At 46.7% G+C, this 22,421-nt stretch overlaps 1 protein-coding gene across 5 annotated transcripts in view; it reads left to right on the top strand.

Annotated features, from left to right (window-relative positions):
* SLC5A9 (solute carrier family 5 member 9) overlaps positions 1-22,421 on the top strand; it is a 68,712-nt gene that overhangs the window by 9,556 nt on the left and 36,735 nt on the right. Inside the window, exons 1-5 of one of the 5 annotated variants that reach the window (XM_029617941.1) lie at positions 4,066-4,088; positions 4,737-4,956; positions 13,749-13,820; positions 18,630-18,734; positions 22,177-22,341. In XM_029617941.1, coding sequence (XP_029473801.1) covers positions 4,081-4,088; positions 4,737-4,956; positions 13,749-13,820; positions 18,630-18,734; positions 22,177-22,341 — 570 coding nt within the window. In that variant the 5' untranslated portion in view covers positions 4,066-4,080. Of the gene's footprint in view, positions 1-4,065; positions 4,089-4,736; positions 4,957-13,748; positions 13,821-18,629; positions 18,735-22,176; positions 22,342-22,421 lie in introns of those variants that run through there. The other 4 variants (XM_029617940.1, XM_029617942.1, XM_029617943.1 and 1 more) reach the window with 4 other exon arrangements.

Raw genomic sequence — 22,421 nt, 5'->3', positions numbered from 1 at the left:
GACCCCCAGCGAGACACCCATTCATTCTCATACACAGACACACCCTCATGCAGGCACCCATGCATTCACTCACATACACCCCCAGGCAGACTCCCATTCATACATATTAGGGCCGGCGCATCCATTAGGCAAAGCTAGGCAGTCGCCTATGGTCTCGACCAGTAGGGGGCGCCACGCTGAAGAGCATCCATGTGGCGCTGTGAGTGCTCTGCTTGCGGCAAAGAGTGAGTACAGATTCGTCGGGCGCTGCTTGCGGCCCTGAGAAGCATACCGAAGTAGATCGGAGGCAGGAGCGCTGTGACCAGAAGGTTCGCCTAGGGCACCTATTACCTTGCACTGGCCCTGATACACATGCTCCATGCACACTGAAGGCAGACCCCCTCTCTTCCTTTTGCCAAAAACCTCAGAGCCTCTCTCGTTCCTCTGCTGCCGCGTGGCTGCTGGGGAGGCGCTGAAGCCCATTCTGCTGCCTCCTCTGTGCAGGCCCCGCGGTATTAAACATTTGTGGGCTTCCAGTTGCTCCACACTGATCTCGTATATTGCGAGATCGGCATATAGTGCTACTCTTGCACATTCACAAACATTTGCTGTCTGATCTTAGTTTTCTAATCGGTTGGTCACAGGCTTTTTTTTCCCACCTTCCCTTTCTTATTTTTTTTTGCCAATTCCTTTTATATTGTGTTTTTTTTTCTTATTTCTTTTCTCTCCATCTTCTTCCCTCAAAACACACACTCAGGTTCTCATTCTCACATGCTTCCTCTCCTTTACACACTCGGGCTCTCACTCTCACATGCTGTCTCTCATACATACACACTCACACTTTCTCTCTCTTGCACATGCTGTCTCATTCAAGCACAGGCTCTCACTGTCACATGCCGTCTCTCCATACACACTGGACAAGCCCTCAGCCTCCCTCTCGCCTCTTGAGCTTGCTCTACGGTGGCTCCGATCCTCTCGGACCCATAAACGCCACCCCCCTTCCTGCCCGCGTGGCTCCAGCAACGTTTTTCTTCCAGGGCCGCGTGCGCACAGGAAGTAGGAGGGGCACCTGCAGGTTTGGGCGTGACCTTTTCTCTTTGGGCCGTGGTGGGATGAGCTCCACCGTGGCCCCGCCGATATTCCTGCTGTGCGCGTCCGGCACACAGCACAGCAGTAGTTCCCTGCTCAGACGCCGGTGGGATGAGGTTCACCGGCGGCCGTTTGGGCCTCTAGGTTGGCCATCAACGCCCCCCTTTGGCCCTGCGTCCAGGGGCACTGGCCCCCCTCTCCCCCTCCCTCGGTCCGCCACTGAGAGCCATCTGTCTGTGCAGCTGACTAGGTCTCTGTAGCTTGACTGTTCCTGGTGGTGTGTTTAGCCTTGTGATGCACCCACAGAGACAGCATAGATTGCTTACGCACTTCTTTACAGACGGACGTCGTGCTCTGAGTGTGCTGCAATCCACTTAAAATGAAGAATTAAGTGGGTACTCTGCCAGGCTGCTGTCACCCTTCTCAGAGCATGACCGGAAGTCCAGTTACGTTCTTTTTTTTTATTATTTAATTTAATATTTAGACACAAGGGAAGAAATAGGTAATGTGAAGGGATGGATGTGCTTTATGAGTGTTGTGGAGCTTGCCACACATGAGAACATGGAGCCCAGCATTCTGTCTCTGACATTGGTCAATTCAGATCTCAAGGAAATACTGGCAGATCCGAAAGAATAGATCCATTTCTTGTTGCTCACACCGGACATAAGTGATGGCTTTCAGCAAGTCTATCCAGTTAACGGTGGGTTATGCACTTTACCATATCCTCAGCTATAAATCACACGGCCTGATTGTGCATTGAGTGAAACCTACTTTCTCCAGTTTGTTTTAAATATGCTTCCTGTTAGTTTCAAGTATTGCAGCATCAGTTATTACTGTTTGGCTATCTGTCCCAACCCTAAACCACAGATTGTAAATGGTGTAATATTTACAATATGTGCCATGTTTAAAGTGGAGATTTTCTTCCTAAGAGAAATCATGTAGGCTGGACTAGAGGATGGGAGAGCTTTCTAGTAATGAAGGTCATCTTTTGTCAGAGCGTGTTACATGCACTTTTTGGCAGACAGTGGGGGTACAGCCTCTATGGACTTGGTTTAAGGAGAAGGTAATAAGAACCCCGACCATCCCTAGTTCTCCAGAGTCAGAGCTGAAATGAGATTTGCAGCTGGGACCCTCTCCCAGGTGGACAGGCAGAGATTTCTCTCCCAGCGTCTCAGGAAGCCTGAAGGGGAAGACTAATAAGGATTTGTGTGATGCTGGTTTGAAGACTGAAAGAAGCCTCTGCTTTAACTGTGGTGGCATCTTGCCTGGACCAGGAGACAAACTGGGTTAATACCATACCGAGAGTTTATAAACCATCAAGATCTCTACACCCAGCCAAAAAACATCTCTTGGGAGTTTCTTGGTCAAAAGCCGCGCACCTCGCCACCCCGCGTGAGGGAGCCTTCTCAGTAGCCGGCCCATTTTCCTGGAACTCGTTACATGAGTGCTTAACCTAAAGCCTTTAAGAACGCGTTGAAGACTTACCTAATTTGTCAAGCATTTTGAAACCATGGAAGTCTGAGTAGCAATGAATTACCACAGCAGTATCATCATGTTTACCTGCCTGAGTAAGTTTGTATTATTCTGCGTTGGTTTTTTTAAGTTTTCCTTTGGCTGTTTGTAACTTGCGATTTTATTATGTCTATAACCCTTTGTAATCTGCTTCAAACACTATTCCAGAATGAAATGGAATATACCGTAAATTTTTAAATAAAGAGCTTTCCAGACCTCAGATTATCTGAGGAGGCTTCTGAAAGCCTGTGCACATAAATATCTTTATTTGGTTGATTCTTATTTATGTATTTATTTATAAACATTTAACATTTTGCCATGTCCTAAGATGGTCTCGAGGTAGATTATAATAAAAAAAAGTACTATGAATCCACAGAGAATGCATAAATACAGGTAGAGTAAAGAAGGAATCTTGGGTTAAGTAGTATCTATAAACAGACAGGTAGGGGATGCATTTCATACATTGGTAAGGTCCCTCCAGAGCAGAGTGATGATGGAGGTACTGGCCTCTGTGCATGCTGTACCTGTTCTGGGGATACACGGATGACTTTTGTTTCTAGTGCTTGTGTTAATCTACCACCTTTTTCGAAAAGCATGAAAAATTCACTTGAAGAAAACAAAAAAAGTGTTTCCTGAGCAATAGCACACAGCATTTGCTCACTATAGCACTTGTTCAAGCTTTAAGTTTGCCCTGAATTGCAAATCTGCCCACAAATTGTTTCTGAAAGGGATTACAACTGAACAGTTAAAAGCCAGAAAATCAAAATTGTACAGCAGGGCAACTTCTTGTCATCTGTGATTCACGTGTAATCTCTTTATAGTGCTGTGCACATTTGGTATGCGAATGGTTAATAATAACAAGAATAATATTCAGATGGCATCATCTTTTTGCCTTGACCTTTTTTTTTTTTTTTTATTTTGACCTGACAATGTTAACTCCCCATGAAGAATTGTGATGAGTTAATCCAATTAAAAAGGTATCCCCTTATTATCTTTGTTGATCTTTATTCCCTTGTTGAATTCTGATTGCTGCTTTCCTGGAATACCCAGCAGAGGGCGCTCCCTGAGTATGTGAAAATACTGATCATGGGTAGCATTGAGCTTTGCTTCTTTTCTAATGGGGGGGGGGGGGGGGGGGAATCCCTACTAGAAAATAATTGGTTTGGATTGGATTTTGGAATGCTTTGAGTTTTGGTTTGTTTTTGGGTTTTTTTTTAATGTAGACTTTATTGTTCCGCTTTTCGCACTTTTTCAGCACTTCGAAGCGGATTACTCGTTTCCCTGAGTTTACCAGATTCCTGATTAAAACTGTTTACGTATCCATTGGCGCAGACGCTACAATGCCAGCCACTAAAGAGATTCTCTTTGCCACAATGGCGTGACCTTCACTGTTTTTTTTTGCAGCTTTTGGATGGGCTTAATAAAAATGAATCTCAGTGGCAGAACAAGTGGGGCAAAGGCAGCAGGAGGGCCCTTTTCATGTTAGCAGAAAATGTAAAAATGCATGGGTATGTTCAAGTTTGACATTTTACCTTTCGTTTACACCCTGTAAGCTTTTAGCTTAGGAAGAATAGGTTGCTGCTATGCCACAGCTCTACATTGCTGTGCTTGGCAGCACGTGGCCAGACTGGTAGCTGAGCCCCACTTCCTGTCCTCCCTATGCATGCCCAGGACCCCTCTCACTGCCACTTTGAGGAGGCTACCCCCCCAATCCATTAATGTTTTCATTTCTATGCGTTGGTTCTGTAACTGTATGTGATCGAAACCAGAACTCAGCCTCCCAAGTGTATAACGCAAAACCTAGAACAACAGGTCAAGTCACCTACAAGCTGCAGGAAAGCCTCTGATGAGAAAAAAAAACATATGGACTTTACACCCTGTTATTAGTCCCAGGCCAGGCTCCGAGCACAGTCCATACAGGATGACCTAACCTGGGTTACTGGATGGTTGCGCTCAGACGGTGTTCTCTTATGAGCTTTCACAATCACGACACAAGAGGCAAGGCCCAAAGGCAGAACCTCGAAGAAATGCCAGCCAGCAGTGAGAACTGCACCTCCGCCGCACGCACTTAACGTTCAAGAAATAAAAACCAAGTGTTTGGCTCGCCGCTGTGATTAGTCCGAGTTACTTTCGTTAACGTTTATCTTCTTGAACAGGTTAATTATTAAAGGTGAGGCAAGAAGAAAGGGTGCATCAAAGTCCGTTCTGCAGGGGATGCACTTCACACACTCCTTTCACGCCGCAGCCATGAGCCATGCTACCGAAACGCCAACTCGGCCTCCCGGCAGCTACATCCCAAGTCATGAGAAGTTTGGAACACCAGACATCATCGTGGTGGTCGTCTATTTTATCTTTGTTCTTGTCGTTGGAATATGGGTAAGCTTGGGGCTTTCCCCCCCCCAAAAAATAAATTATTATAGACCAGCGCCTTCAATTTAGATGAAACTATTTGGAGGCTTCAAGAGGGTCAATATTCAAAACTGACCGCTTAAGTAACTTAGCCGGTTAGAACATGTATGTTCAGCAGCACGGCTATGTCGCTGACTCTATGTGTATAAGGGAGCGCTCAGCCATGTAATTCTAACCGGCTCTGGGATACATCTGTCTTAACTGTACAACTTACGCAGCTAAGTCCGAATATCGGCAGTTAGCCACATAAGTTGTACGGCTGACTCGCTGCATCCCAGTGCATTCACTTAACGCCCACTTCTGATGCGGCTAACTTTTTAGCTGTGTGAGGCACTCAGTACGGCTAAGTGACAGCCGCTGAATGTGGATTCAGTGGTATAAAAAAGAATATAAATAAATAAATATTAAGTAGTAATTTATCTTACAGGTAGACAGAGAAAACTGGACACGACTTATAACACCCACCATACAATAGTTATGATGAAACGGTTACAGTATTTTGATGGCACGTGTGTAATTGTTAGAATTCTAGACACTATTCACAACATATAGTTTTTGTGTCCTATTGTGAACCGTTGTGATGGCAACTGCTTAACGACGGTATAGAAAAGATTTTAAATAAATAAGATAAATAGCGCTGAACGTGCTTTGAATATCAGACCCCCAGATGTCTTGGGTGATTTCTGGATTCATGTAATAGATGTTTTCTCATGGTTTACGAACCAAGCAACCAACTGGGTACCAGTTCAATAGCTTCCCAATGGATGCTTAGCCCATGGCAATTGAAAGAAGAGGTCAGAAATGTCTGGGACCTGGAAGACTGATTCTGAAAGCCAAGCTTTGTTTGTTTTTTTTAAAGCCTCAGAATAACTGGCTTTTTAAATGCCCCCTATAAAACTTTATTTGTCAGCTTTTCTCTGTCTTCCGATATTTGCTGGAAATGTATATCTTGGGTGTGATTTAAGAAGCCACGATGCCTTAAATAGTTTCCTTTCCACCTGGGAAAACTTGCAGAACTGCGCCCGCAATGGCTAGTGGCTCTTTTACCTCTCGCTGGTCATACGTGCAAACCTTTGCTCCAAGCCATCACCCCCCTGCCAGCCTTTTGTCACCGTGAAACAAGACCCCGGTCTCAGTCCAGTTACCGCTCCTATAACCGGGATTACAATTTTCTTCTTCATGGGATAGTATCTGAAATGGAGTCCAGCATGATTAAGGATGTAAACAGAAATAAAAAACGGATTGAGCCGTAGCATAGACGTTATCTGGGGAAAATGCATCTTAGTCAGATGCCACCCAAGCTTTGTTAATTAAGATAAAAATAGTTCCGGAAGATTATTTCGCTTTTAAACAGATGTGTGCTTTAGCATCTTCTTTTCAGAAAATCTGTGCTAACAGCTGTAAAACTGCTGCCTCATCACTGATTGTGACTTTGCACTTTCCGGCAGCTACAATGAAGAAATTCCGATATTAGCAAAGGAGGCGGTGATTAAGTCTGGGGAGAGTGAGGCTGACTTGGGTTGAACAAGTAATAGTAATTTATAAAGGGAAGATGACAAATACGGTCCCAACTTTGAAACTTACTCCTCTAGGAAATCTACCAAAATCCATGTTTAAAAGTTGGTCTCAAAGAGGTTTTCATTCTGAGTTGGGATTTTTTTTTTTTTTAGTTTAAATATGCGTATGGTGTCACGGATGATGCGAGCCCTTGGGCCGTGGCGCGCTTAGCTGGTGGACTCCTTCTTACAGGAACTGGAGCTTCACCTACCCCAGCCCCGTTTCCAGCAGGTTGTCCAGGGGCCGGCAGGGCTTAGGCGAACGTCCCGTAAGGAGCGGTCAGTAGACGTTCAGGCATGGGCAGCGGTCAGGGCTGGCAGCGAGTAGACGGTATCCAGGACCAGGCTGAGGTTGGGGCAGACAGCGAGCAGTAGGCATCCAGGTCCAAGCTAGGGTGGAGGCAGGCGGCAGTCCAGAAGCAAGGCCAGAGATCCGAAGCAGGGGACGAAGCCAGGAATCAAGACAAGACACTGAGGACAAGGACCAGGCAGGGTGCAAGAGGCAAGGCAAGGGCATGCAGGGGCACCTTAAGGCAATCTGCTGCCTGAGGCGAGGGAAGAGATGGTGCCCCCACTCTGCCCCCACCCCCCACACATATCCTATCTCCCCCCAGGCTCACAATCTCTCTCTCACTCACTCTGACTGGGGCCTTCATTAGAAGTTGCCATACTGGGTCAGACCGAGGGTCCATCAAGGCCAGCAACCTGTTTCCAACAGTGGCCAATCCAGGTTACAAGGTACCCAAACATTAAGTAGATCCCATGCTACTAATAGCAGTGGTTATTCCCTAAAAGTTAGTTTGGGACACGGCTATTTTATAAATATGCCCCTTCCTACCTATTCCCCTCTCATCCCCAATCCCTAAACTAACCCTAACCTTCCCCATTTTTTAATTTTTGTACTTACTGCTCCTCTGGAGCAGAAGTAAACACCGTCTGCCGGCCGGCTGCCGGTGCACTCTTCCCCAGGACAGCTGCTAATGGCGCTGCCCTGGCTCGGCCCCACCCTGACCCGCCCAGACCATGCCCCCTGGCCTGCTCGTTTTGCAGGGCCCAGTACTTCTGAGCGTAATGGGGCTTACGGGCATGGCCGGGCCCGTTCTAAACTGTGCTCGGCGCATAAGTCCCGGCTATGCATGTAACCCCCTGTTTTTACACGCGCGGCCCTTTTAAAATCGGGCTTTTAAGTTAACTTGATTAATAGCCATTATCTGAAAGAGTAAATAACCGATTCACATCTACCCGTTCTAGACCTCTCATGATTTTATAGACCTCTTATCATATCCTCCCTCAGCCGTCTCTTCTCCAAGCTGAACAGTCCTAATCTCTCCCGTTTTACTGCTCCTACAACTGGACACAGGACAGATAGACCCACCAGCTTGGAAGTAGGATTTTCAAACTGATTTGGCAAAAAAAAAAAAAAAAATACTGCCATTTCATTTAAACAACCATCAGCCAAGAAAGAACTATCCATAATTAGATGCTAAGGCTGCTCTGGTATAAGTTCTTCAAGTTGACCTACTAATTCAGTTCTTTGATTTAAGTTGCTGCAGGAAACTTCTAGCAAATAACTCGGACTTTCACATAAAAAAACAATATTGGCCAAGGAGGTTGCGACTCTGTCAGTTTATTTTTCGGAGGAAAAACTAAGTGCAAGATTCAGCTCTACTCATTTCAGTTTTGCTGTTCTACTTGATCCTGGGAAATCCCCTTCATCTGTGCACATTAGCGAGGAGAAGTCTTCAAAGCATGCAAAAAGCACTTTTACACCAAACTGCATCTCAGTAGAGAAAATCCCACTATATCAATAGTTTACCTGGCCAGACTGATATGGCCCCTGTAAATAAAGTCTAAAGGTTCCTCGAAGCCCCGGGCCTCGACTTGATTCTGATGCAGGAAGACGCTGCCTCCAGGGCTGACCCCAAAGTAACCGCTAGAGGAGACCAGCACATTCCAGTGGGCCCGACACTGGGCCTCCCCCCGTGCGGACGGTGCAGCCGCACAGGAAGGCCGGCCTGTCGCTGCTGGTTTAACTGCTGGAAGTGCTGGGCTGCGTATTGCATGGCACTGGTGGGAGGAGGGAGAGCTCCGCCAACTGCAGTCCTTCACGGCTGCGTGACCTCCTCCCACGAATTGCTTTCTACAGCTCCCCTTCCTCCCCCCATGGTACCGGTACCAAGTGAGAACCGGAGAAGGCCCTTCCCCTCCCCGTCGGCACGACGTTTTCATTTCCATTTGCATGGACCTTCATCTTCGCCGCGAGCAGGACGTGCTCCACTCGTGGCATGCCGGGGTCTCCTCCGTCATTGCTATTCCCCCCAGGACTATCCTCCAGAGGTCCGCGGGTCCTATGTTGTTTTGGCGGCAGGCTGAGGCGGCCGCTAGAGGAGTTTTTTTTGGGGGGGGGGGGGCCCAGTTTTTATTGCTTGCAAAGTTTGCCGCCTGAAGCGGCCGCCTCACCCTGCCTCATTAAAGAACCACCCCTGAGGGCACGAAGAAGGCAAGGTGAGATAGCAGGATCCCGAGGCAGGCACAAGGGCATCAAGACCAAGGCACAGGGAGGATTAGCAACTAGGGATGTGAATCGTTTTTCAACGATTAAAATTATCGTCCGATAATGTTTATATCGTCTTAAATCGTTATAGAACACGATACAATAGAAATTCTAACGATTTATCGTTAAAAATCGTTAAATCGTGTTAGTGCGCACTAACTCGAGTTAGTGCGCACTAACTCCCCGTTAGTGCGCTTAGTGCGCACTAACTGAAAATGATACAAATAAACACTTTCCAGGTCACTGAAGGTCAGTTAGGAATGAATATGTGTTCCTATTGGCTGGCTGCCCTCTTATCTATTGATGTTACCAAGGTTACCACTGAGGTGATGGTTGGGGGGATGGGAAATGGAACTGGAAACTAACGAACACCAACAGAAAATGAAACAAAGTGTTCACACTTCCCAGGTCAGTAAAGGTCACTTAGGAATGAATATGTATGTATGTATTCCTATTGGCTGGCTGTGCTCTTATCTATTGATGTTACCAATATGGTTGGGGGATGTGAAATGGAAACAGTTGGAAGCTTGACAAAAAAAGTAATGTAATGATCAGCACTCACGTGACTAGAACTTGTTTGTTTATTATTTTTGTTAGCAGGCACCTGAAATGCTAGTGCATGTTGAATTTGCCAATCACTGTGCATTTTAGAAAGGTGGTCCTGGCTGGAACTGTACACAGTTCAAATATATGTAATTGATTGTTGGTAAGTGTATTTTTTAAGTAGCCACACTGGCACCAGTATGTTTACTTTTCCTCCTACTTAACTCACTAGCTCAGCTTTGTAAGAAGGGCTTCTCTGCTTGTGTGTTGTTTTTGTTTGGTGTGAGGAGAGCAGAAACATCAGATCTTTATTCAATCTACTACAGTCATCTCTTACAGTGCCCTATCCCTATTAATACCAGGAGTGTTGTGATCTTCCTGCACACAGTGCCCTAACCCTGATACCAGTCTGAGACAGCTCCCTCCCTGCATTACTAGTGAGAGGCTGGCTTCACAGACAGGGGGGAGCTGCCTGACCCTCACTCCTGACTTCCCCCATGTCCCAGCTAGTGAATGGTGTGTGGGTGAGGGGGGGGGGGGGGAGGATGGTGAAGTCTGAGACAGCTCCCTCCCTGCATTACTAGTGAGAGGCTGGCTTCACAGACAGGGGGGAGCTGCCTGACCCTTACTCCTGACTTCCCCCATGTCCCAGCTAGTGAATGGTGTGTGGGTGAGGGGGGGGGGGGGGGATGGTGAAGTCTGAGACAGCTCCCTCCCTGCATTACTAGTGAGAGGCTGGCTTCACAGACAGGGGGGGAGCTGCCTGACCCTCACTCCTGACTTCCCCCATGTCCCAGCTAGTGAATGGTGTGTGGGTGAGGGGGGGGGAGGGGGGAGGATGGTGAAGTCTGAGACAGCTCCCTCCCTGCATTACTAGTGAGAGGCTGGCTTCACAGACAGGGGGGAGCTGCCTGACCCTCACTCCTGACTTCCCCCATGTCCCAGCTAGTGAATGGTGTGTGGGTGAGGGGGGGGGGGAGGATGGTGAAGTCTGAGACAGCTCCCTCCCTGCATTACTAGTGAGAGGCTGGCTTCACAGACAGGGGGGAGCTGCCTGACCCTCACTCCTGACTTCCCCCATGTCCCAGCTAGTGAATGGTGTGTGGGTGAGGGGGGGGGGGGTGGATGGTGAAGTCTGAGACAGCTCCTTCCCTGCATTACTAGTGAGAGGCTGGCTTCACAGACAGGGGGGAGCTGCCTGACCCTCACTCCTGACTTCCCCCATGTCCCAGCTAGTGAATGGTGTGTGGGTGAGGGGGGGGGGGAGGATGGTGAAGTCTGAGACAGCTCCCTCCCTGCATTACTAGTGAGAGGCTGGCTTCACAGACAGGGGGGAGCTGCCTGACCCTCACTCCTGACTTCCCCCATGTCCCAGCTAGTGAATGGTGTGTGGGTGAGGGGGGGGGGGGAGGATGGTGAAGTCTGAGACAGCTCCCTCCCTGCATTACTAGTGAGAGGCTGGCTTCACAGACAGGGGGGAGCTGCCTGACCCTCACTCCTGACTTCCCCCATGTCCCAGCTAGTGAATGGTGTGTGGGTGAGGGGGGAGGGAGGATGGTGAAGTCTGAGACAGCTCCCTCCCTGCATTACTAGTGAGAGGCTGGCTTCGCAGACAGGGGGGAGCTGCCTGACCCTCACTCCTGACTTCCCCCATGTCCCAGCTAGTGAATGGTGTGTGGGTGAGGGGGGGGGGGGAGGATGGTGAAGTCTGAGACAGCTCCCTCCCTGCATTACTAGTGAGAGGCTGGCTTCACAGACAGGGGGGAGCTGCCTGACCCTCACTCCTGACTTCCCCCATGTCCCAGCTAGTGAATGGTGTGTGGGTGAGGGGGGGGGGGGGAGGATGGTGAAGTCTGAGACAGCTCCCTCCCTGCATTACTAGTGAGAGGCTGGCTTCACAGACAGGGGGGAGCTGCCTGACCCTCACTCCTGACTTCCCCCCATGTCCCAGCTAGTGAATGGTGTGTGGGTAAGGGGGGGGGGGAGGATGGTGAAGTCTGAGACAGCTCCCTCCCTGCATTACTAGTGAGAGGCTGGCTTCACAGACAGGGGGGAGCTGCCTGACCCTCACTCCTCCGGGGTATTGTGATCTTCCTGCACACAGTGCCCTATCCCTGATACCAGGGGTGTTGTGATCTTCCTGCATGCAGTGCCCTATCCCTATTAATACCAGGAGTGTTGTGATCTTCCTGCATGCAGTGCCCTATCCCTATTAATACCAGGAGTGTTGTGATCTTCCTGCACGCAGTGCCCTATCCCTGATATCGGGATGTGTGCAAGAAGATCACAACACCCCCGGTATCAGGAATAGGGCACTGTGTGCAGGAAGATCACAACACCCCCAGTATCAGGAATAGGGCACTGTGTGCAGGAAGATCACAACACCCCTGGTATTAGGGATAGGGCACTGTGTGCAGGAAGATCACAACACTCCTGGTATTAATAGGGATAGGGCACTGTGTGCAGGAAGATCACAATACCCCTGGTATCAGGGTTAGGGCACAAGTTCTAGTCACATTGACTGATCACATTACTTGTTTTGTCAAGCTACCAACTGTTTCCATTTCCCATCCCCCATATACTGTCAGTAGGAAACTTGGTAACATGAATAAATAAGAGGGCAGCCAATAGGAATACATATTCATTCCTAAACTGACCTTAACTGACCTGAAAAGTGTCAAATTGTATCATTTTCAGTTAGTGCGCACTAACTCCCAGTTAGTGCGCACTAACTCCCGTTAGTGCGCACTAACTCGAGTTAGTGCGCACTAATCGGAAAAAACGATTTTTAACGATTTTTTAACTAAAAAATCGTGCCTAAGACGATTTTCTTGCCCTGCCACACGATTTCTATCGTTAAGACGATATGGAAAACGATTCACATCCCTATTAGCAACACGCACTGCAAGGCAGGAGGACCTGTTGCTGAGGCATCCACTAAGAGCACGGCTGGGATTCAGATACCCAGCCGCGCTGAGGTCATCAGGAATCACCGTCTGTCCCTTTCCTGCCACGGGGGCCTTGAAAACTGCAGAAAGTGCATGCCTAGGTGGAGACACAGCAGGCCGGGAGCACACTGGCCTCGTCCTGCGGGGTTCAGGACAAGTGCGGTCAGTTTCTGATTGCTCTGGTTCCCCTTGCTCTCACCTTCTCCCGGAGGGCTCTCCTCTCTGGATTTCTCTTAGGGTTCACCATATCCCGCCCACCTCCAATTTCGGGAACCTTTCATTTCCAGTCTTAGAGAACACTGGCAGAAGCCATTGCATTCCCTGTCCTGGGACATTAATTTTAGTGGGGAGGCCACTAGCGAGAGTGATTTGCAGAAAGAAATATGAATTAGGATAGTGGAGGCCGAGGGGAGATGAGCATAATGTGGTGAGATGGTTGTACGTTAGGTAAGGTCCAGCAAAACCGCTTGAGAAGAGACAAGTGCCACTGTGCCTCTTTAAAATAAAGTGAGGGATTCTTTTGCAGTTTTTGCTGAAATGTTTCTTCTGATTCTATTCCATAGGAGGAAAAAAAAATACATTTCTTCCCATAAGAAATAATGGGAGCAATCCAGGGAAAAGGGAGGCCATGTAGACTAGCTCTGTGCATGAGTACAGGACCTGGGAAGGCAAACACCCCAGCCGTGTATCGAGAATACTGAATATAATCTTTGAGGATGGGAAAGGATGCAGATAATGTACTCTGCCTGCTGTTTGTCCCGAATATCTCTGTTTGGGCCCTGGTGCATGCATTTTGGAGAGTTTGAATGCACCCTGCCTAGCAGCCGAATAGCCCCTTTTTATGACAGTAGATATTTTGGAAAGGTCCATATTCATCTGCTGCTTGCGCCCTGGAGGCCAAAACTGCTAGAAAGTATCGGGACCTTTTGATTGTGAGCCCTTTTAAGGCCTCGTTTTATTTGTGTGACATTTTCTGCACGGCGCCCAAGTTTGGAGCGCCATAAAAACGCTAAAATGACAAAACGTAGAAAAGAAAGCGATTGTGTGCGATGCACCACGCGATGATGTAGCTGTCTCCTGGGGGCCCTTCAGCCCTGCTTCTTGCCGTTCTGTAAATCGGTTCCCGGTGAAGCTGAATAATCTGCCCTTGTGTTGCAGTCTTCCGTCCGTGCAGCTCGTGGAACCGTAGGGGGCTATTTCCTTGCTGGAAGAACAATGACGTGGATACCGGTAAGTCTCCGACGTGCCGCAAGGGCCCGTTAACTTTTCTGGGCTGGGCTCGCCGTCGTTGTTATGGGGCTTTAACCACACAGATCTAACCTGCTAAAATATCATCCCCGCTGTGCTCAGATCTGCAGTCAATAAAAAGGGGCCTACGTGGAGGGGCTCCCAGGGTGCGTTTTGTAATTTAGCCGCTTAGCGTGGTCTTCAGCACGAACTGGTGAAATTTTAACTGCTCTACCCAGGCTGCAAAAATAAGTATCTACCAGCTCATATTTAGATTAGATGTAAACTTTTCTCTAGCCAGATAGTCATGTGGAAAAAACTAAGTAGCTCCTAGTTCCGGCTGACTGTCAGCTCAGATTATACCTGGTCGTCTTACCTGCTCGGTGGGTTTTAAAAACTGAGCCCCAGGTTTCTAGCTTATGTCTTTATTTGAATTTAGCAGGGCTTGACTTGGTGGAATTTAAAACTTACCAGTGGCCATTGCAGGTCACAAGTACCTGGCAAGATTGCAAACATTAAACAGATCCCATGCAGACTATCGCACAATGATAAGTAGTGACAAATTCCCAAAGATTATTGACTTCTCCAGGAACTGGTCCAAACCTTTTTTAAACCTAGCAATTCTAACTGCCTTATCCACATCCTCAGGTAATGAATTCCAGATCTTAATTGTGAATTATGAATTTTCTCCGATGTGTTTTCAATGTTCTATTATTAAATTCATGGAATGACCCCTAGTCTTTGTATTTTTTGAAAGAATAAATAACCACTTTACATTTATCCATTCTATTCCACTCCTTATTTTATAGACCTCTCTCATATCCCTCCATAGCCATCTCTTCTTCAAGCTGAACAGCCCTAACCTCTTCAGCCTTTCCTCATAGGGGAGCTGTTCCATCCCCTTTATCATTTTGGTTGCCCTTCTCTGTACCTTTTCCTTTCAGAGCTGCAGGGACCAGAACTGTACACAGTACTCTAGGTGTGGCCTTGCCATGGAGCGATACAAAGGCATTATGACATTCACCATGTTAGTCTCCATTCATTTCTCAACTCCTAACATTGTTTGCTTTTTTGACCACTGCTGCACACTGAATGGACAATTTCAAAGTTTTGTCTGCTTATTAGAGCTTTTTTTTTTTTTGTTAACCAGTTAATTTTATAATGACTTGCAGAGAGGTACAGTCTTCATTTACAATATACATGTAAACTTGACAGAGTATTTCCAAAGTGAACTTAGGTGACAAGATAATTTTGAAAAACCTCTGTGCATCGCCTGAGCACATGCACATTTTAGCTTGCACAGAGCTACCCCGGCATAATTTATCTTGCTTGGGGCTACTGTAATTTACACTCATACTTTATAAAATAAAAAAAAATTATGAGGTAAATATTCAAAAGCAATTTAGACAGATAACTTAGTTATCTGTCTAAATGGCAAGTTTTGGTATATTTGCCTCTTTTCTGGCTAGACTTTTAGCGTAAACCTAGTGTAGTTTACACTTCCAGCGAGGCTTGGACAGAAGCTGCGCTGGACCTTACTGGGAGCGGGTAAGGGCTGAACCCGCTCCCAGAAGGGATTTTTGACCTCATGAGAGACTTCTTAGGAAATTAAAAAGTCATGGGGGGGGGGGGGGGGGCAGTGTCCTATTGTGGGTTGCCAACTGGTTACAAGAAAACAGAGAGGATGTTGTGTTCCACAGCTGTGGCGCCCCACGACCGCGGCCCCCTACCTTGGCTGCGGCATTCCTTCGCTGCGGGAGCCCCTGGGGAGGGCCCCAATTCGGGCCGTCGCTCCCGTGTGGCCTCCGGTGCTGCTCGCTGCAGGGGGAGCCGTCCTGCTCCCCCCTCGCGGCGTCCAGCGGCGTCTCTCCTCCGCGGTGCAAAATCCAAGATGGCAGCCGCCATCCTTAGGTGCGAGGCCGCGCCTCCTCTACAAATTTAAAGGGACCTAATCCCTTTAAATGGCTTCACCTGTTCTCTATCAGCTAGATAAAGAACTCCATCGGTTAGATGTCAGACAATCTCTGTTACGTTATTTGGAGGTCACAAATCCTGTCCGACTTTTCAATCATTTGTCTTGTGGGGCGATCCCAAGAAGGGTCAAAAAGCTTCTAAACCAACAATTGCGAGTTGGGAATTATCAGAAAGGGAATGGTGAATAAAACGGAAAATGTCATAATGCCTCTGTATCGCTCCATTGTGAGACCGCACCTTGAATACTGTGTACAATTCTGGTCGCCGCATCTCAAAAAAGATATAATTGTGATGGAGAAAGTACAGAGAAGGGCTACCAAAATGATAAGGGGAATGGAATAGTTTCCCTATGAGGAAAGACTAAAGAGGTTAGGACTTTTCAGCTTGGAGAAGAGACGGCTGAGGGGGGATATGATAGAGGTGTTTAAAATCATGAGAGGTCTAGAACGGGTAGATGTGAATCGGTTATGTACTCTTTCGGATAGTAGAAAGACTAGGGGGCACTCCATGAAGTTAGCATGGGCACATTTAAAACTAATTGGAGAAAGTTCTTTTTTACTCAACGCACAATTAAACTCTGGAATTTGTTGCCAGAGGATGTGGTTGGTGCAATTAGTGTAGCTGTGTTTAAAAAGGATTGGATAAGTTCTTGGAGGAGAAGTTCATTACCTGCTATTAAGTTCACCTAGAGAATAGCCACTGCCATTAGCAATGGTAACATGGAATAGACTTAGTTTTTGGGTACTTGCCAGGTTCTTGTGGCCTGGATTGGCCACTGTTGGAAGCAGGATGCTGGGCTTGATGGACCCTTGGTCTGACCCAGTATGGCATTTTCTTATGTTCTTATGAGGCTCCAAGGGAATAGACACAGAAGTTAGCACCAGAAACGATTTCCTCACGGAAAGGGTGGTGGATGGGTGAAGCAGCCTCCCGAAGGAGGTGGGTGGAAGCAAAAAAACAGGAACAGGATTCAAGAAAGCCTGGGACAGGCGCGGAAGATCTCCCCTGGTTGCAAAGAAGTGAATGGAAAGCCACAGGATCAAGAAGGGTCTCTGGCACTGCAACAAGAAGGAAATTAGCCAGAGATATAGATGTGCCTTAGGGATCTTTCCTGTCATCATATTCTGTGTGTCTTTACTCTTTTGTTTTTTAATCTGAAGAAAATTATTTCAAGCTTTCATTACATCTGCCAGTAGAAATCCGAGGAGCGGATAAACATTTAAAGCCAATTACTGATAAAACAGTGGGGTAAGTAGCTTCTCCCCATTATGCCCACATCCTACCCACCATCTATCCGGCTGACTACTTAATCGGATTAAGTACTTATCTGGCTAAGTGGCAGCCGGTGAACGGAATCGGATATTCAGCCGTTGCCACTTAGCATGAAAAGTCCCTGCCTATCCAGCTCAGAGGCGCTGAATATTTGCCTCCTCCTTTCTGCTGAGGTGTCCGTGCCCGGTTCCTTGCTTAGATGATGTTTTGCTATCTCGTGCACTGAATATTCAACCTGTGTACAACAGCTGAGGATAGGTAAACTGTGCTTTCACCTTCACTCCTCACGTCACATCCTTGAACAGAAAAAAAACAAGTTTTTCATTATATGAGGTTTAAAGGGGTTATGTGCTAACAGGACGTTTTATCAATTAACCTATTTTGCTTAATTTGAAATAGACTTAGGTTGGGCTGGCTGACCGGTCGTTGTGATCTTTATATGGAACGACAGTATATATAAAGGGGCAGATCCTAATAGAAGCACGCGGGCGAACTTTTATTTGCGCAACCCTGCGCAAACAAGAGTACGCCGGATTTTAATAGATACGCGCGTAGCCGCGCGATTCCCCGGGCCGGGAGCAGTTTCGGAGGCTTCGGCAACGCCCCCGACACGCCCCCCCCCCCCCCGGAAAGCCCCGGGACTTAATCGCGTCCCGGGGCTTGTGCGTGCAGGGGGTGGAAGGGCCAGCTTTTCAGGGGTTACGTGCGTACCCCTTTGAAAAACTGCCCCCAAAATGTTTAAATGTTCAGGGAATAATCGCAAGGAATTTTCTGTGTCTTAAATCCAGACCCAGAGAATAGCGAGCCAAAATGACCATTCCCGGTTTCTTCAGGCGTACATAAAATTGTGTGGGTGTCATAGCCCCAGTTGCAAAGGGTCAGGAATCGGAAATCCACAAGCCTTGCTTAAAAAAGAAAGAGTCGTAACTAAAGCCTCATTGGCACCTTTTAGAGTTATTAATATATTTATTTATAACATTATTATATATTGATTTGCCTTATGTAAACTAATTATTATTTTAGATACTTTTTTTTATTTTCTATTGACCATTTTTTGTAACTTTATGCTTTTTATAATTTTACATTTTTTTATTTTTTATTTACGTTTGTTTCATTTAGTTATGTAAACCGTTTTGATTAAACTTTGTTTGTAAAGACGGTATACAAATACTTTAAAATAAAAAATAAAATAGAAGTGAAGTCAGGAACCGTAGGACCTTAGAAACTGATTTTCTTTTTCACACATTGGCTTTGCTCCCTACCTAACATAAGGGCATATTAGTGGCACAGTTTAGGCAAGCCGGCACTCCCAGTCAGTGCGCGGTGTGCCCATCCTACGGTTAAATGGAGGGCTTCTCTCTCTCCAGCGCTCTCCATCATGCACAGTACCCACAGTACCTGAATGCAATTTGCTTTGAATTGCTCACTACACGTTTTCTCCCGGTTAGCAAATCGCTCACGTTTTGTTTTGGGTAAAAAAAACGCCTCGCTTGCGGCTCTGCTGCCACTCCTAGACTCTCTGTGACGATGCATTCCCCTCTCTCTCTCTTTGCTTCCGCACTGCAGATAGGAGCATCGCTGATGTCCAGCAACGTCGGCAGTGGCCTCTTCGTCGGCATGGCTGGGTCTGGGGCAGCAGGAGGCTTGGCCGTTGGTGGCTTTGAGTGGAACGTAAGCGAGTCTACACTTTTTAAGCAAACGTTAATCAGTTTTTTTTTTCCATTTTGAAGGGGGCGCTTCATTTTATTCAGTTCACTTGACAAACCAAAAAAAAAAATCCATTAAGATGATGATAATTTTCAAACAAACACGTACGGTGGCATTTACGTGCGTGTGCGGCCGCAAGCAGATCTATGCAAGTACTTTAGAACCCGCACCTGTGATATACGCATACTCTATCCCACAACATACACAGGTATGCATGCTTACGTGCGAATGTATGCAGTGCATTGAAACCATGTCTGTTAATGATTTGAATGTGCAGACTTTTCCTAGCTATTTTAAAACTATTTGCTTGTATTTATGTACAAAACTAACGTAGGACTTACTTGCATAAATCCCAATGTACATGGATAAGTCAGTCAATTTTAAAACATGCGCGCATAAATGAAATTAACCAGCTTACCAATTACTCCACCGGTTTTTCCAGTCCTTCCTCAGGTCATGGAGAGCTTCCTGGTTCTTCAGCCTGAAATCCCGCCAGTTCACCCAGACTTCCCGCCCCGTCAGCGCCACACAATAAGATGGTAATTTTCAAAGTGGCGCGGAGGCGCACGTGTGTGCATGCTCGTCAGCCCATGCCCAGGAACGCAGCTATTTTACAGCCTACGTGTGCGCGCGTGTTACAGAATAGCCTGGTCAGCAGTCCATGTGCACGCAGGAGCCACTTCTACCACGTAAGTGGGGAAAATGTAAAAAGACGTGTGCCAAACGAATTTGCCAGTTATACCAGTTCGTTCCCAGTTCTTCCAGTTAAAGCCGGCTGCTTTTTCTTTATTTTTTTCACGTGCACGTCAGCCATAGCAGAAGTAAAGTTACACAGCAGCAGACCTCAGTGCATGCCAGATCGCATAAGATTGACACACGATGTCCTGGTTAAAGTCACGTGACGCCCATGCCCCGCCCAGACCATGCCCATTCCCCGCCCCTTTTTGAGAAGTTCCGAGATGTGCGCGCAGCGGTGTTTACGCAGGTATCCAGTTGGCTTTTAGAATCCGGTTCGGCGCACGCGAGCCCAACATATTCGTGCATCCCCTAATTAACATGCACGTTGGGCTTTTAAAATTCACCTTTAAGTGCGTTTAATTTCACTTACGCCAGATAATTAGGAGGTATAAAAATGCACAAGTAAGTTGCCAAATGTACGTGCTTAAGAGTTCACCCAACCCTGGACCATCCCTAGACTGCGCCTTTTTTACGCACATACATGTGCACGCGAAAGTGAAAATATGCACATATTTTTAACTTTTATAAAATACGTAGTAATTAAGTAGAGGCTACTTATGCGCGTATAAGCTAATTTTTAAACATGGAATTTTGAAAATTCACGTCCAAACATGAAAAAAAACCCCAAACAAATGGAATTAAAAAGGAATTAAAAAAAAAAAAAAAAGAAGGCCTAGCTCAGCCGCTCTTGGGCGTCCCTGGGACCCTGAAACCCCCTACTCCTGGTCCAGAAAACGGAGTTTGCTCGGGTCCCTCCCGTCCCCTGTTTAAAAGCACCTGGGCCAGGGAACTCCCATCCTGGGCCTCTACTTACCCCCTTCCCATATTCTGTTCAAAAAGGGCAGAAGTGATGCCCACTCCCTCTCACCTGGGAGCTCCCAGTGCTTTAAGGATCGCACCGTCTGCCCTGAGGTCGGATGGCGCCAGCATGAGATCACCAGCGCCTTCCTCTGATGTGGCTGGCACCATTTTGATGTACAGCCAGATTCATTTTTTTCGCCCAGGAGTGTGGATCCATATGGACCTGAGGGGCCCAGCCAGAGCTGCTGGAGACCTGTTTGCTTTTTATTTTAAAAAAACAACAATGCCACAAGTATTAATTTACTTTAAAAGGTTTACTTCCCACACTCTTTGAAGTTCGAAATGTGTTACAAAGCATAAACAGTCATAAAATCTGAAAGACAAAACAACAGAAATAAACAATAATCAAAGACCAAATACTCAAAAAGTTTTGGGCATTTTCGTAGGAGGCTATTTTTGGAATGAACTGAAAATGGCCTCATTTCATTTTTGGCATTCATTGAAAAAGAATGCACATTCCTAGCTATGAATATCTTCCTTCACAGCATCCCCTGCCCCAGTCGCTACAGGGAGCTGAAAACCAGATTCGGACATCAAATCATAGACCTTCCATATAGCAGTGTACAGCGCTGGAATTAGGCTACCCAAATAATTCTTTTAATGGTCGTTATACAACATTGTGCCAGGATGTAGGCCATGTTTTGTGTTATGTTTTCTTTGTAGTGTATTTTGCCTTGTATTGAATTTACATGAAATGTATTTTGTGTTTCTTATTTTATGAATTGTTTAGCAACTTTGTAAGGCACATTTGGAAAACCTTTTGGGCTAGAAAGGCGGGGTATAACTTAGAGATGTGCAGCGGCTTTTTTTGTTCCATTTCAATTAGTGCACACTAAAAATTAATGAAACAAACAAAAAAAAAAAAAAAGAAAATGGGAAAAATACAAAATGACACGAAATGCTAGCAATTGTTTGGCTGCAAGAGGCTTTCCAAAGCATTGGCTGCCAGTTTGCCCTCTAAAAGTTCACTGCAGAGAATATAAAGGTGAATTTTAAAAGGGCGACGAGCATATCAATCAGGAGATGCAGGAATGCGTCGGTCCGGCGCGTGCCAAGCAGATTTGAAAAGCCGCCCGGACGTTCACGTAAATGCTGCTGCGTGCGCATCTTGGAACTTCTGAAAAAGGGGGCGGGGAATAGGCATAGTCTGGGCGGGGAATGGGTGGGACAGGTTGCGTTCCGGGATTTCAACCTGAAATTTGCACGTTCATACTTACGCGATCCGAAGCGCCACCGGGGGTCCCCTGCCATGTAACTTTACTTTTACTATGGATGTCGTGAAAGAGATAAGAAAAACAGATACAGGCAGATCAACGGGGTTTTAAGGGTCAGGGCTAACGGGGGGGGAGAGGCTATTAAACCAAGGAAGTTTGGAAGACCTATTCCTTAACCTCCGAACTAAGAACGAACTGGGAAAATGAACATTGGTTTCCGTGTGCATCCCTTTGAAAATTTCCTACTTCCAAGCTGTAGTAGCGGCTTTTGCGCGTGCAGGCAAAGGCCCAATTAAAATTGGGCGTACTTGTGCACGTGGCCAGGCCTATACGCACGAATGTTATCAAACAGCCGCGTCCCTGGGCGCGGGCCGACGGACGTACGCACACGTGCGCCCGCGCACCAATCTGAAAGTTACCATCCCAGTACTGTTGTTGTTTTATGATTGTGTCGTGTTTTTATGTGTGCTTGTTTTTATTTCTTATAAACTGTATGGTTTTTATGGTTATGTACTCCGTGCTGGACGGCATTGCTGAGAGATTGCGGAATGTATATAAATGTTTAAAGAAGGCTTCGTTTTGTTTCTTGACAGGCGACCTGGGTGCTGGTTGCCCTAGGCTGGATTTTTGTACCTGTTTACATCGCGGCAGGTGTTGTTACCTTGCCGGAATACCTGCAGAAGCGATTTGGAGGACAGAGGATTCGAATCTATATGTCTGTCATGTCCCTAATTCTCTATATATTCACCAAAATATCAGTAGGTGTTCTCTCATACAAGAACAGTTAATTACCATCATTGGAAAATAATATGTTTGTGCAGAGATTTACTGAATGCAA

The sequence above is a fragment of the Rhinatrema bivittatum genome, chromosome 10 (genome assembly GCF_901001135.1).
Source record: "Rhinatrema bivittatum chromosome 10, aRhiBiv1.1, whole genome shotgun sequence".
In the NCBI taxonomy this organism is placed as follows: Eukaryota; Metazoa; Chordata; class Amphibia; order Gymnophiona; family Rhinatrematidae; genus Rhinatrema; species Rhinatrema bivittatum.
Note: the sequence above shows the minus strand (reverse complement) of the source record. Positions and strands in the feature narration are given on the sequence as shown.